The sequence below is a fragment of the Spinacia oleracea genome, chromosome 2 (genome assembly GCF_020520425.1).
Source record: "Spinacia oleracea cultivar Varoflay chromosome 2, BTI_SOV_V1, whole genome shotgun sequence".
NCBI classification, from domain to species: Eukaryota; Viridiplantae; Streptophyta; class Magnoliopsida; order Caryophyllales; family Amaranthaceae; genus Spinacia; species Spinacia oleracea.
The window spans coordinates 34716901-34730467 of NC_079488.1; the positions used below are offsets into that span (position 1 = coordinate 34716901).

Here is a 13567-nt window from a genome sequence, read left to right on the forward strand (position 1 = left end):
GAGGCAGAACACAAAACTAGACTGTGATCTGAAATCATCTCTGATGGTTTGAAAGCTTGCGTCCGTATAGCCTCTAACAATCAACTCATCTGTACCACCATAGACTAGAAACTGATCCTTTGTCCTTTTCAGGTACTTTAGGATATTCTTGGCAGCAGTCTAATGCGCCTTACCTGGGTCTGACTGGTACCTGCTCGTTGCACTAAGTGCGAACGAAACATCCGGCCTTGTACAAATCATAGCATACATGATGGATCAAATAGGCGAAGCGTATGGAGTATAACTCATCCTTCTACGCTCATCAGATATCTTGGGACACTGAGTCTTGCTTAGATATGTGCCATGTGACATGGGTAGATGGCCTCTCTTTGCTCCCATCATATTGAACCTAGCTAGCACTTTGTCAATGTAAGTGTTCTGGCTTAGTCCAATCATCCTCTTAGATCTATCTCTATAGATCTTGATGCCCAATATGTATTGTGCCTCTCCTTAGTCTTTCATTTATAAACACTTTCCAAGCCAAGTCTTTACACACTCCAGCATAGGAATGTCATTTCCAATAAGCAGTATGTCGTCTACATACAAGACTAGGAATGCAATTTTACTCCCACTGACTTTCTTGTATACACAAGAGTCGTCTTGATTCTTGATGAAGCCAAATTCATTGACTGCTTCATCAAATCGTATATTCCAGCTCCTTGATGCCTGCTTTAATCCATAGATGGATTTCTTAAGCTTGCATACCTTTCCTTGATTCTTTTGATCGACAAAACCCTCCGGCTGTGTCATAAACACAGTCTCTTCAAGAACACCATTCAAGAAGGTAGTTTTTACATCAATTTTCCATATTTCATATCATGAAACGCGACAATCGCAAGGATTATCCGAATAGACTTAAGCATAGCGACTGGAGAGAAGGTTTCATCGTAGTCAATGCCGTGAACTTTGCCTGTAACCTTTTGCTACCAATCTAGCCTTGTATATGTATACAATTCCATTCTTGTCTTTCTTCAATTTGAAGACCCATTTGCATCCGATAGGTGTAAACCCATCTGGCAAATCAACCAATTCCCATACTTGATTTTCAGACATGGAGTCTATCTCAGATTTCATGGCCTCTAACCATTTAGTGGAGTTTGGGCTCGTCTTAGCTTTCTTGTAGGTCATAGGTTCCTCACTATCTAATATGAGAACTTCTAAGTTTTCAGTCAAGAGGACGCCTGTCCATCTATCCGGCTAAACCTTAGTTCTATGTGACCTACGAGGGGCAACAACGTCTTAAGGAACTACTCCCACTGACTCTTCTAAAGGCCTTGGAGGTTCTTCACCTTGAACTGATTCTAAAGAGTTCTTGGTTTGTTGTTCGTCTCGAATATCTTTGAGGTCTATTATTAATCTCCCACTTGTCATTTTGGAAATGTGATTTCTTTCCAAAAAGACACCGTCACGAGCAACGAATACCTTGTTCTCTAACTTGTGGTAGAAGTAATACCCCTTAGTTTCTTTTGGATACCCAACGAAGAAACATTTGTCAGATTTTGGTTCGAGCTTGTCCGAATTTAATCGCTTGACATATGCTTCGCAACCCCAAATCTTTAGAAAAGACAACTTTGGAAGTTTCCCAGTCCATAATTCGTATGGAGTCTTTTCAACAGCTTTTGACGGAGCACGATTCAGTGTGAGTACTGTTGTTTGCAACTCATGTCCCCAAAATTGTAAAGGAAGTTCGGCTTGACCCATCATTGACCTGACCATATCGAGTAAGGTACGTTGTGATTCATTGCTAATTATCAGTCAGATTAACGGTTCATATGCAGCAAAAGATTCCAAGATGCAGGCCTACCTTGAAGTAGCCAAGAGACTCGTCGGTAAATTCGACTCATGCACCCTGCAACAGATACCAAGGGACCAAAATACCCTAGCTGACGCCTTAGCTAATTTGGGCTCAAACATCAAACCCAAACTCACCACGATCCCCGTAGTCCACCTTACGTACCCAACCATCACAAAAGAAACCTTACCCATCAACGAGTAAATCCCACCAACTCAAATTCCTGCTCCCACATCATGGCGTGACCCATACATACTATGGCTCAAACACCACACCATCCCACCTGAAGTCTCCAATGAAAGATCCTTCCGTATGAGAGCCTCCAGATTCATCTTGATCCATGGGGTTATGCTCAGAAAGTCAGTTGCAGGACCGTACCTTAGATGTCTAGACCATGACGAGATCGAGTCGACGCTGAGGAATATCCAGGACGGTGAATGTGAAAATCATGCCGGAGGACGAAGCCTATCCCACAAAACTCTAACCATGGGATATTTTTGGCCAACTATGAAGAAAGACGCAATCACCTATGCCAAAAAATGCGATTCATGCCAACGTTTGGCATTCATCTCCCACCAACCTTGTGAAGAACTTCGCCCTATCTTGTCCCCATGGCCCTTCATGAAGTGGGGAATGGACATAGTAGGTCCTCTGCCACAAGTTTCAGGACAACGTGTCTTCATGTTGGCAATGACCGATTACTTCTCTAAATGGATCGAACCAGAGGCGATCAAACGCGTACGAGACACCGAAGTCATATCATTCATCAAACGAAATGTCCGTAGTCGTTTCGGAATTCCGTCCGAGATCGTCTGTGACAACGGTTCGCAATTCATCAGCAACAAAACGAAGGTATTATGTGCCAGATACAACATCACTTTGCATCCTTCAACACCAAGGTACCCTCAAGCCAACGGCCAAGCCGAATCAAGTAACAAGATCATCATCAACAACCTCAAGAAACGTCTTGATGACGCAAAAGGAAGATGGGCAGACGAACTACCCATGATTCTATGGGCTGACAGGACGACACCCAAGACGGCAACCAACCATACTCCCTTCTCTTTGGTTTTCGGGTGCGAAGCAGTTATCCCTCCCGAAGTCGAGCTTCCCACAGCAAGCAACAGTTTTATGTCGTCAGGGATGAACGACTCAAATTTTTTATACAACATCGACACTGTCGACGAACTCAAAGAAACAGCTTTGGTTAGGATGGCATCCTACCAACAGGCGGTTGCTAACAGTTACAACAAGAACGTCCGAACTCGAGTTTTCCGACAAGGAGATTGGATTCTACAAAAAGTCTTTCCAAACAAGAAAGATTCACGACATTGGAAACTAGCCCCAACTTGGGAAGGGCCCTATCAAATTGTGAGACGAACAGGTCACGGCGTATACGAGCTATTCGACAAAGATGGAAGACCCATCCAAGGAGTTGGAACGCGACACACTTGAAGCTGTATCACTTCTAGAAATCTATCCCTTTAGTCTTTTTCTGTGTTTTTCACTAACATGCAGGAATAATGGATGTCCGCGACATCGTGACGACACCCCTAAACAGGGACAACACGACTTCATCTCGGGTCGTAGAGAACCTGGATGTACCCAAACTAGGTAGCAATCATGACAATAAAGAATAAAGCTAAGTTCCTTATCCTTTCTTTTCCTTTCTTTATTAATGATTTCTCTTCACTACCATTACTGACTTAAGCATCGGAGGGCCGTTGGCTACACCAACGGCTAACCATGACGCCATCATCTCGTTTCGCAGATCACATTTTTTGGCAATACATACATCATGGTGCCAACACTCAAGTATTCGTCGCAGCATAATGAAGTTCAACAAATACAAACGCACAACACGGTCTCGACTAGTACTCTCTAAAAACCTTTTCCTCCTTCTTGTCGTAAATTTTTTTTATTTCATGTTGCCCTATATTGACTTAATCATCGGAGGGTTGTTGGCTACACCAACGGCCAATCCTCATGCTCTGCTATGTTGACAGTATGATGCCTACATGATAACGAATTCGACAAGAAGAAGGCAGGACGACAAAGAACAAATTAATGCAACACGAAGGGGACACATTTACAAAGATGAACACATTAATTTATAAACATGAACACAACAACTTTGTCACTTTATTAAATGTTTTAGTATATTACATTTTCCACTCTACTTGTACGAATTACAAATTACAGAATACATCTTACAATTTTTACACTTTACAATAATAAAATGAAGGGGAATTCATATATTAAAAGATCTAGGCCATAGGTTCACCAATGAACAACAATCTAGGATGATAAACAATCAATAAAACAGTTAATTAGACTAGCATGCTCTCTCGAATCGATACTAATCATAGACTCAGAATTAACGGGCTCTCGCTACGTATTAATTCTAATTCTACCTATTGACACAAGCCTAAACATCAAATTGCATCTCTCGAATCTTACCTTGATATTGCTTGGCTAATACAATTAAACCTGCACAAATCTAATTGCATAGTAAATAAAACCAATCAATAGGAATTAACCATAATACCAACAATCAATCAACATTCAATCATCCCTTCATATTAATTCGTGCATCCCCAAACCCTAGAAAATTGACTACTCACTCATATTAATAATAAAAAAGCAATTAATACTATTGAAAACATGATTAAAGCAAAATAATAAATCAAAGTAAGAAGCAATACCTAAATGAAGAACAATGAATAATGAAAGCTTGAATTCTTGATTGAAATTAAAAACTAAGTGTTGGAACAAATTTAGAGAGAATAAACTAAGCTAAAGAAAATAAAATAAGTGTTTAGACTAAGGAAAATAATGTGTCACTAAAAATAATAGGGCTTAGTATTTATAGTTTGCCCAAAATAACACTCAAAAACCGGAAATAAACTCGTGAAAAAGGGCATTAGGTTGACGTTGCCCGATTGGGCAAACGACCGCCCGATCGGGCATTCTGCTCGACAAACAGGCCGATCGGGCAGAAATCCGCTCGATCGGAGCCATTCGCCCGATCGGGCGCGCGTACAAACTGCACGATCCTCTATCTTCAAAACGCCATATCTTCTTCGTTATTCGTCAGAATTAGGAGAGTGACCACTCGTTGGAAAGATCTTGAAGTCTAGAATCCAACCCAATTAGAATCACTAAATTTAGAGTTGTAGAACTTGAGTTATGATCAAAAGAGTAGACGAGTGTCAGTTTTCTACTTCTTTCACTATTCGCTTTGCTTGAAAACTCTTACAACTCAATGTTTGTGCTCTCGAAAGTACATCATCTCTTGTATTGATTCAATTTAGTAGGAAATACACACAAATATTCTAATTCCTACTATGATGAACCTGAAACTACAAACACACTACATGGAGCACATCAGTACTAAAAATCGCTCCGAAGAGCTCATTTGAGATCACAAAGTACTAAGGGACGTGAGTAAAAACTCTATATAAAACGCATATATCAAGCCGCAACGAAGCTGCCGGCCCATCGAGCCAAGCGCGCTTGCGCGCAAGGCCCAACAAGCCAGCAGCTCGCGTGCAGCAAGCAGCCAGCCCGCAAGGCTCGGCGTGTGCGCGCAGCAAGGGCAGTGAGCAAAGCAGCGATGCCCAAGGCCCACGACTGCGATGCTGGGCTGCTGTTGTGGGCTTTGGTGTGTGAGTGTGTGTGGCCGATTGAGGCCTTGTGCCTTGGACGGTTACATTATAACCTAAGGGTTATAACACACAACACACACTTATGTTTTTCCAACCCTAACCTAATTCTAAATTACGTAAGTTCAGTTTTTGCTCTCCGTTTATAACTGTTCTTCCCAAAAAGCTAAACACTCTTGAGCATTGTCTAAGCTACGAATCTCAAGACGGATCTGAACGTGTCGGTGAACCAAATAGAGGGACGACGATTGGAGTTCTTTGTTCGTGTTCGTGAATGAATAAACTAGGGAAAACACACTTCGAATGTAAGTTTGTTTAATCTGTGCTTTATACATGTTTTTTGGCTTTGGGGATTATTCCTCACATTCTAATATGTATTTAACTGTATTCCCCTACAATTGGTATCACCCTCGCGAGTAACCTTTTGGGCCCGAGCCTCTTCAATAGCCCTCTGACGCTCCGCTTCAGCCTCGTCCCGATCAGCTTGGCACTCAACCAGATGATCCCAAGCCTCAAGCCAAATTGGAACCTTCTCATTTCAAGGAAAGTCTGGCATGTGCTTCGCGAACATTCGACGATCACCGCAAACACCGTTCCGGTACTGCTCTCGACATTGATCGGCAGTATAGAGCTCGGCCTTCTATTTCTCAAGCTTCCGAATCTCGGAAATCCTCTCGCGAAGCCGCTGATTCAAGACAGGAACCCTGTCAGCCTCGTTTTGGTTCAGTTGTTGGCTCTTGTTAGGGCGGAAAATACCCTCTTGGTGACATGTCTCGGTATGCCATCATGGAGCATACGTGTCTGCCAGCAAGGCAGGATGTTACGTCTGAACAACTTGATCCCAACGGCTGAGTGAGACGGCAGCGGTTACATTTAGATGATTAAGTGTGGAGCACAACGTTAACTACCTTCATTAAGCCTAATTATGTGTATTAAAATTATGAACGTTACATTCCTTGAGTAAAGCCTATAAAATGGCTTAGACGGCTCTTTTGTACGAATAAGTTCTACTTGCTAATAATAGACTCACTTATGCTCTTACGAATTACTCTTGTCACTTTGCATTATCTAGCTCAATCGATTATTAGCACCATCCTCAAGACAAGTTCGGCTCTAAGCAGAATTTGTCCAAAACAATTTGGTGCCCACCGTGGGGCTGACAATCAAAAGCAGCTCGATAATCCCAACCCAAACACCATGGCCAAAAATGCTAGTTCATCCGATGATATCACTCGTCGCGTTGAGGCCATGGAGCAACGCATCAACCTCCTCCAAAAGGAGAACGAAGCTTTGCAATCTCAAGTCAGATCTTCCACCATCATCGCCACTTGGTCCAGGTTCCAATACCGTCAAACATGTCTGGGCTGAGCCGCTGCCTAGACCTCGATGTCGCTCCTGACCATCCCCTCCATGTACCATTTGGCGAGCCTGGAGGTCCAGTCCTCGAACAGATCCGTGAGTTCGAGCCGCTGCCGAGCCAACCTCGCCCAAATCCGGGTTGGCTGCCTCCCCCTCCAACTCAAGCGTTTTCTGCAGGTGCATCGACGGCCATCGCTGCCTCGACTCATCATAAAACAGCATGTCTCAGATGGTGGTATCCGTCCCTGTGTCGGCACCCGTCTCTAACTCGGTGTCCCGTTCGTTACCCCCTCCAACAGTAACTGTTTCGATGCCATTCCCTGTCTCGACACCACCACAGAGGCCGACTCCAACACCAACGACCCAAGCACCGTGGGATCAACTCTTCTCCCAGCAAGTCGTTTAGCCCGTTGTCAATCTAGTCACTTCGGCACCAGGAGCACCTCCTCAGATAATGGCGGTTCCCTTAGCCAGCCAAGCACCACAAGCAGATTTCCCGCACACTCCGCTGCGCGCGGATTCCTCTCGAAACTACTCTCTCTATAATACTCCTACCAGGTCGATTGTTCCGGTTAGTCACGATTTTGTAGCTCCTTTTCCTTATGTGGCAGGTACCAACGCTACCTTGGGGACATCTCCCTTCATGCAACAAGTCGTGCCGCAGTTCACCCCCCCATCAACCTCATAACGTGCATCCACAAAATACCTACTACCAACATCTTCAAGCTAGCCTTCCCGACATATTTAGCCCCCTCGTTCCGGTGCTCAACAACATCTGCGAAAACACCAATCACCAACTCCAACAAATCATGACCATGATAAATAAAATCCTTGGAGTACCCACACCAATCAAAGAAGCCAGCCTGTATAGTTATGCTGATTCACCATATGCTGACCCCATCGATGCCATCGACATCCCGAAGCGGTTCACCCACCCAATATGCCCATGTATGATGGAACCACCGACCTAGAGAACATATATTAACCTACAAGTAGTGCATGATGACGATCCCAGTCCCCAAGCACATGAGGGAAGCCAGCTTGTGTAAAGGCTTCGGCTCGACGTTAATCGGACCCGCCCTGAAGTGGTGAACCAGTTTGCCAAATGGATGCATCACTTCCTTTGCGCATCCCAACAACATGTTTAACTAGCAGTTTGCCAGCAGCAGGGGGTTAGAGAAGCAGACAAGCGATCTATACCGTGTGGTCCAGTGGCCCGACGAACCCCTGAAGGATTACTTAGCTTGATTCATCAGGGAGAAGGTGACAGTTCAAGAATGTGACGTCTCAGCTGCGATCGAGGCATTCAGACAAGGGTTGTATGGGGAGACCGACCTGTGGAGAGACCTCATCAAATATCCTTGCAAAAAGTTTGAAGATGCCTAATCCAAAGCAATGGCCCAAGTCAGGCTCGAAGAAACTCTCTATTCCAGGAAGGGAGCCAACGATTATACAAAGACCGACAGGCGGCTGTCCTAACCTAAGAGGAGAGATGATCGTCCTGCCCCTTACTCCCGACCCCAACAAGTAGCAGTGGTGGAGGAAGACGACGACACCGATTGGAAGAACAATCCCGATCTACCTCCCAGAATTAACGAATATTCTTTTTGTGTTGACACTGTAGGTCTGAGGAACCACCTCTCGAAGATGGGTAGTGCAGTGCAATGGCCGCCGAAGTCCAGCAAGCCCGACTCAAAGAAAGACCCCTCGAAGTGGTGCAATTTTCATGCCAACATCGGTCACACCACCAATGAATGCGTGGCGCTGAGGAGAGAAGTCGCCTACCTACTAAAGAACGAATATCTTAAAGACGTCATGTCTGACAAAGCTCGAGGCATCATCAACAAAGGCAACTTCAATTCTCCTTCTCGACCTCCTCTGCCTCCCCCTCATACTAAAACTGTAAATTTTATTGTTGGAGGCTCTGACATTTGTGGTTTGATTTATTCTGCAGCAAAAAGGCACGCTTGAGAGAATGAGATTGACAGACCAGCAAGGGCGATTGCCGCGAAACATTTGACCCCTATATCCTTTGATGAATCTGATGCAGGTGACATCCCTGACAAACATCATGGCGGTCTGGTAATATCTATTTCCGTTGGGAATTGTATGATTAGACGGGTCCTTCTCGACAACGGTAGCTCCACCAACGTTATGATCCTCGATGCCTTCAAGGAGATGGGGTTGAACCCAGACACCGACGTCGTCAAGAAATCTACGGTTCTGATAGGATTCAGTGGCGAAGCGAAAACTACTTTCGGAGAAGTCACACTGCCCGTCTATGCCGAGGGAGTCAACCAACAGGCAAAATTTTGTGTTATTGATTGCCCTTCATCTTACAAAATTATCTTGGATCCACGACATGAAGGCCATCCCATCGACCTATCACCAAACCATCAAGTTCCCAACTCGGTGGGGGGTTCAGGAAATCAAAGGGATCAACAGGAATCCAAAGAGTGTTACAAAGCGGCACTGAAGCCTTCGTCCACCAACAAATTCTCATTATAGAAACTACAATCCAGTTCCGACCCCACAAGCTACAAAGAACCAAAGTCTGAATAGCTCGACGAAGTCATCTTAGATCCTGCCAAACCAAAGCAAGTCGTCTTCATCGGATGTGATGTACCAGACGACATTAGGCCGGAGCTCATAACATTCCTCAAAACCAACGCATATTGTTTAACATGGTCCCATGAAGACATGCTAGGAATAAGTCCAGACGTCATCACTCACAAACTCAATGTCAATCCACATCATAAAGCAGAAACGATGGAAGTTCGCCGCGGAGCGCAATCAAATCATCAACGATGAGGTCCAACAGTTACTAGATACCGGAATAATCAGAGAAGTCAAATACCTGGATTGGTTGGCCAATGTTGTAGTAGTCAGGAAAAATAACGGAAAATGGCTTGTCTGCATAGACTTTACCGACATCAATAAAGCATTCCCGAAAGACTCCTTTCCACTACCTCACATCGATGCCATGATCGACGCCACTGCTGGACATGAGTTGCTCACCTTTATGGACGCCTTCCATGGATATAACTAGTTCCTGATGCACCAAGACGATCAGGAAAAGACCGCCTTCATCACAGAGCGAGAAACTTACTATTACAAAGTCATGCCCTTCGACCTGAGAAATGCCGGTGCGACCTACCAGCGCCTCCACTAGTAGAAAAAGTGCTATTAGTAACTGGCAAAAAAAGGCTTTTAGTAACTAACATCGTCCGTTGCTATAGCCGGCGTTACTAATAGTGTAATTAAGAGTAACTGGCAAATGCCCGTTACAAATATTGTACTATTCGTAACTGACATTTACATTTGCCAGTTACTATACGTCAAATTTTACAAAAATAACTGAACTGTTTGTAACTGTTGTTGGACTTAGCCAGTTACTATTCAAATTTTTATTTGTAACCGACTTCTATTATTGCCAGTTATTACAAGCATAGGTCAGTTACTACTATATTTTATACTAGTAACTATACCATTTTCATGCCAGTTACTGATTATTGTTTTTTTTTTAAAAAAAAATAGCAGCTGTGCAGATAGCAGCAGCACAAGCTGTGCAGCGATAGCAGCAGCTGTGCAGCGACATCAACACTAGTATATAGCAGTAGTTGTTTGTGGCTATAGCAATAGCAGAGGCAGCAGCTGTTGTTTCATAAAGATATATTGAACCACCATGCCAGATTCATAATCCAAAAACTAAACTACAAGTCACTTTATCCAATGCAGTAAATATTCACAAACAATAACAAAAACCAAAACATCAATAAAGTTTCAATTAGCTAAGTTATACACATAGTATAAAAATATATATCAATGGAATCATGGAAGTGGAGAGATATAATTGTCTTGTTGTCATTCCAAGAATCCAAGTAACTAAAAATGTTCCTTATATAAGTAAGTTATTCTAAAAGACATCATTAATGATTTTACTTGCATTACACTGATATTCCCTTTTCATATCCTTTTTCTAACCCGATCCTTCTCGGTGCTAGATAGACAGTTTTTAACCTGCAATATCAAACAACATATATATAAATTCAAAGATCTGCATGGTTCTTTTTAAGAAATTTTTTTGTTAACTTTTTCTTGAACAAACAAACAAAATAAGCTAACAGATAAATAACAATCAGAAATTGTAGGGTATAAGGGAAGCAAAAATTTCGTTGTTCTATCTTTCTAACTTTTTCAAACTCAATAAAATCAGAATGGATTTAAAACCTTAGTGGAAACTGAAAAATCATTACATAACAACAGCCACATATAAAGGTATACTAAGTCAATATGTATCACAAACCTCTCTTGTTGGTGGAAGACAACTTCAGGTCATCTGTAACTTCAAATTCCATAAATCTAGCCAACTTCAAGAAAATGAGCAGGCAAAATCAACATCAAGTACCACAAGGGGTCGTCTACCTTTGAATTCGCATCAAAGGCAATAACACAAACAAATCATGTTTGATCTTGCGGTGCTCAGTTATTTAAATAAGAGTTATGGAGAAGAAAAAGGGGGGAAAACAACATTAGATATTGACTGAAAAACAACACCACCAGCAATACAAAGTCGAAATAGAAACAACTCCAACAGAGAGGCAAGAACAACAAAAACACTATAACCTATGTTACTCAGACTCTTCATTTTACCTCAAGTACCCGTGTCGGACCCTCGATACTCCGACAAGGGTATGGACACTCCGACACTTCATTTTCGACTTAAATCCTGGAATTTTTTGACCATTTAGCCGAGTCGGAAACTTGGATATGTACCTGTGTCCGACACTAGTACCCGAGTCCAAGTAACATAGACTACAGCAAGCATAGTAGAAACCTTAAGAGCAACAACTTCGATGATTAGAGGAGCAAAAAATAAAATAATATTTGAGCTCAAGGATGTCAAAATAAGCAAACATCACAAAAAGATCATTTCCATACTTATAAATTTATCCAATATAATTCCTAAACCAACATACGGAGTAACTCAATATTTAGTTTAGAGAAGGAAATTCTATGGTTTCCGTTGTATAAGGAGATTTTTGGTTGTCGAGAGTCAAGAGTTTGATTTAAATTTTGAGCATGCGCAATATATTTGAATCTCATAGATGAATGTTTGAACACTAACAATAGTAGCTGAATGCTCACCTTGTCATATGAAAGTTGGCAGAGATGCACCGAGTTAAGGACTCCGCTTAGATATGGTCAAAGATTATTGCAACTCCCAAAAGCCTATGTATGGCAATTTCTGGAGAATACAGAAATGAAAGCACTTCAAAGATTGTTACGAGCATAATATAGAAGCTCCATAGCTAGGAGATACTGAAATATACTTCCAATACAATACATAATAAAGCAATGAGACCAAGCCTTCTTCCTGCTAGATCTTCTTCCTTCTATCTAGCAAGACAAGATGAAGTTAGAAGCATGAGCTACTGTCTCTAATGTCTATAGTACAGTAACATACAAAGACAAAAATGTTAAAAAAATCTAGTAAACCCGTCACCAAAGTATTTAGTAAAAGCAGTCACTTCAATGTTCAGATACATGCAATAAAAAACTTGTGGGTTCAGTCGGATAAATCCAAATCCCTAACTAGTACTATTATATGTAATCAACTAAACATGTATCATTATTGTTGTGCGTAAGTCATTACCGTTTATCCATTTAGGTTTCGATTTTGAATTTAACTTTATTCATTCCACTTCGACGTTTTTGATAGCCAAATGAAAGTTTAAAGATAATAGATACAGAGTACTTCACAGTACTTCAATAGCCAAAATGTGTTATAGTAGGCGTGCTGTAGTGCATGTTATGTCCTTGAGGCAATTTTTTAAGCAAAGTGGTAGTAACAAGTCTAGTAACAGAACTCATAGAAGGAATGGCAATGATCAAGAGCTGCGGTTAAAAGAAGGGAAGTGGCCAGAGGTCGTGGACCTTACAAGAAGCTTGTAATGAACCCACCTAACTTGCCACGTGTCCCCTTGGTTTACATCAAGAAATAGAAAAAGAAGGAAGAGACAACAACAATACCTGCAACAATCAGAAAGCAAGAGTAAGAGGTTGGAGCCGTTATCACTACAACATAACAAAAGAAGACAGCAAAGTAATTAAAGAGATGTACTTGCAGCAAGGATAGAGGATAAAAGTGAAGCACAAATAGAGAGAAAAGCATTGTGTATTGTGTAGTCATTTGAGAATTATAACCTAAAGGTACTACCTTGGAGATTAGTAGCCTCAAGCTACTGTTTTGTAGTGACAGCACCCTTTTGGGGATTTTTGAAATCAAAAGCTTCCATCTTTATTTATCTATGGTGTGTTACTTGCCCTGCTTTTTAGGTGAGGCTAGCAAGTTCACTGTAAAGCTCAATAACTTCAGGCCCACTATAAGGGAAGGTTGGCTCTTCGCGTTCAAACTTGAGGCCGATGATAGCTCTGTCCTTTAGAGGGACCCCCAACAGCACATCAGTCTTTTCTATGGCTTCGGCACCGACACCAACTGTGTCGAAAGATGCACCCACAAAAACACAAAAGTGAGACAAAGTCAAATCAACAATCCCAAAAAACACCAAAAAACAAACAAAATACCTCTAGCCATCCATTCCCCGTCAAGAAGTCGGAGTCGGACCCTAAACTAGCCAACTCCACAAAAAAGAACCGACCCATCCACCCGCGGTCGTTCGACTTGTTCGCGCCAAGAAGAGCCTCCCTG

The 13567-nt window shown here is 42.3% G+C and overlaps 1 protein-coding gene across 1 annotated transcript; it reads left to right on the top strand.

Moving 5' to 3' along the window:
• The first annotated feature begins 8502 nt into the window (after window positions 1-8502).
• LOC130467340 (uncharacterized) lies at window positions 8503-9363 on the top strand. The gene is made up of 2 exons (XM_056835828.1): window positions 8503-8791; window positions 8906-9363. The coding sequence occupies exons 1-2, from the start codon at window positions 8503-8505 to the stop codon at window positions 9361-9363; spliced, it is 747 nt and encodes a 248-aa protein (XP_056691806.1).
• Window positions 9364-13567: the final 4204 nt, after the last annotated feature.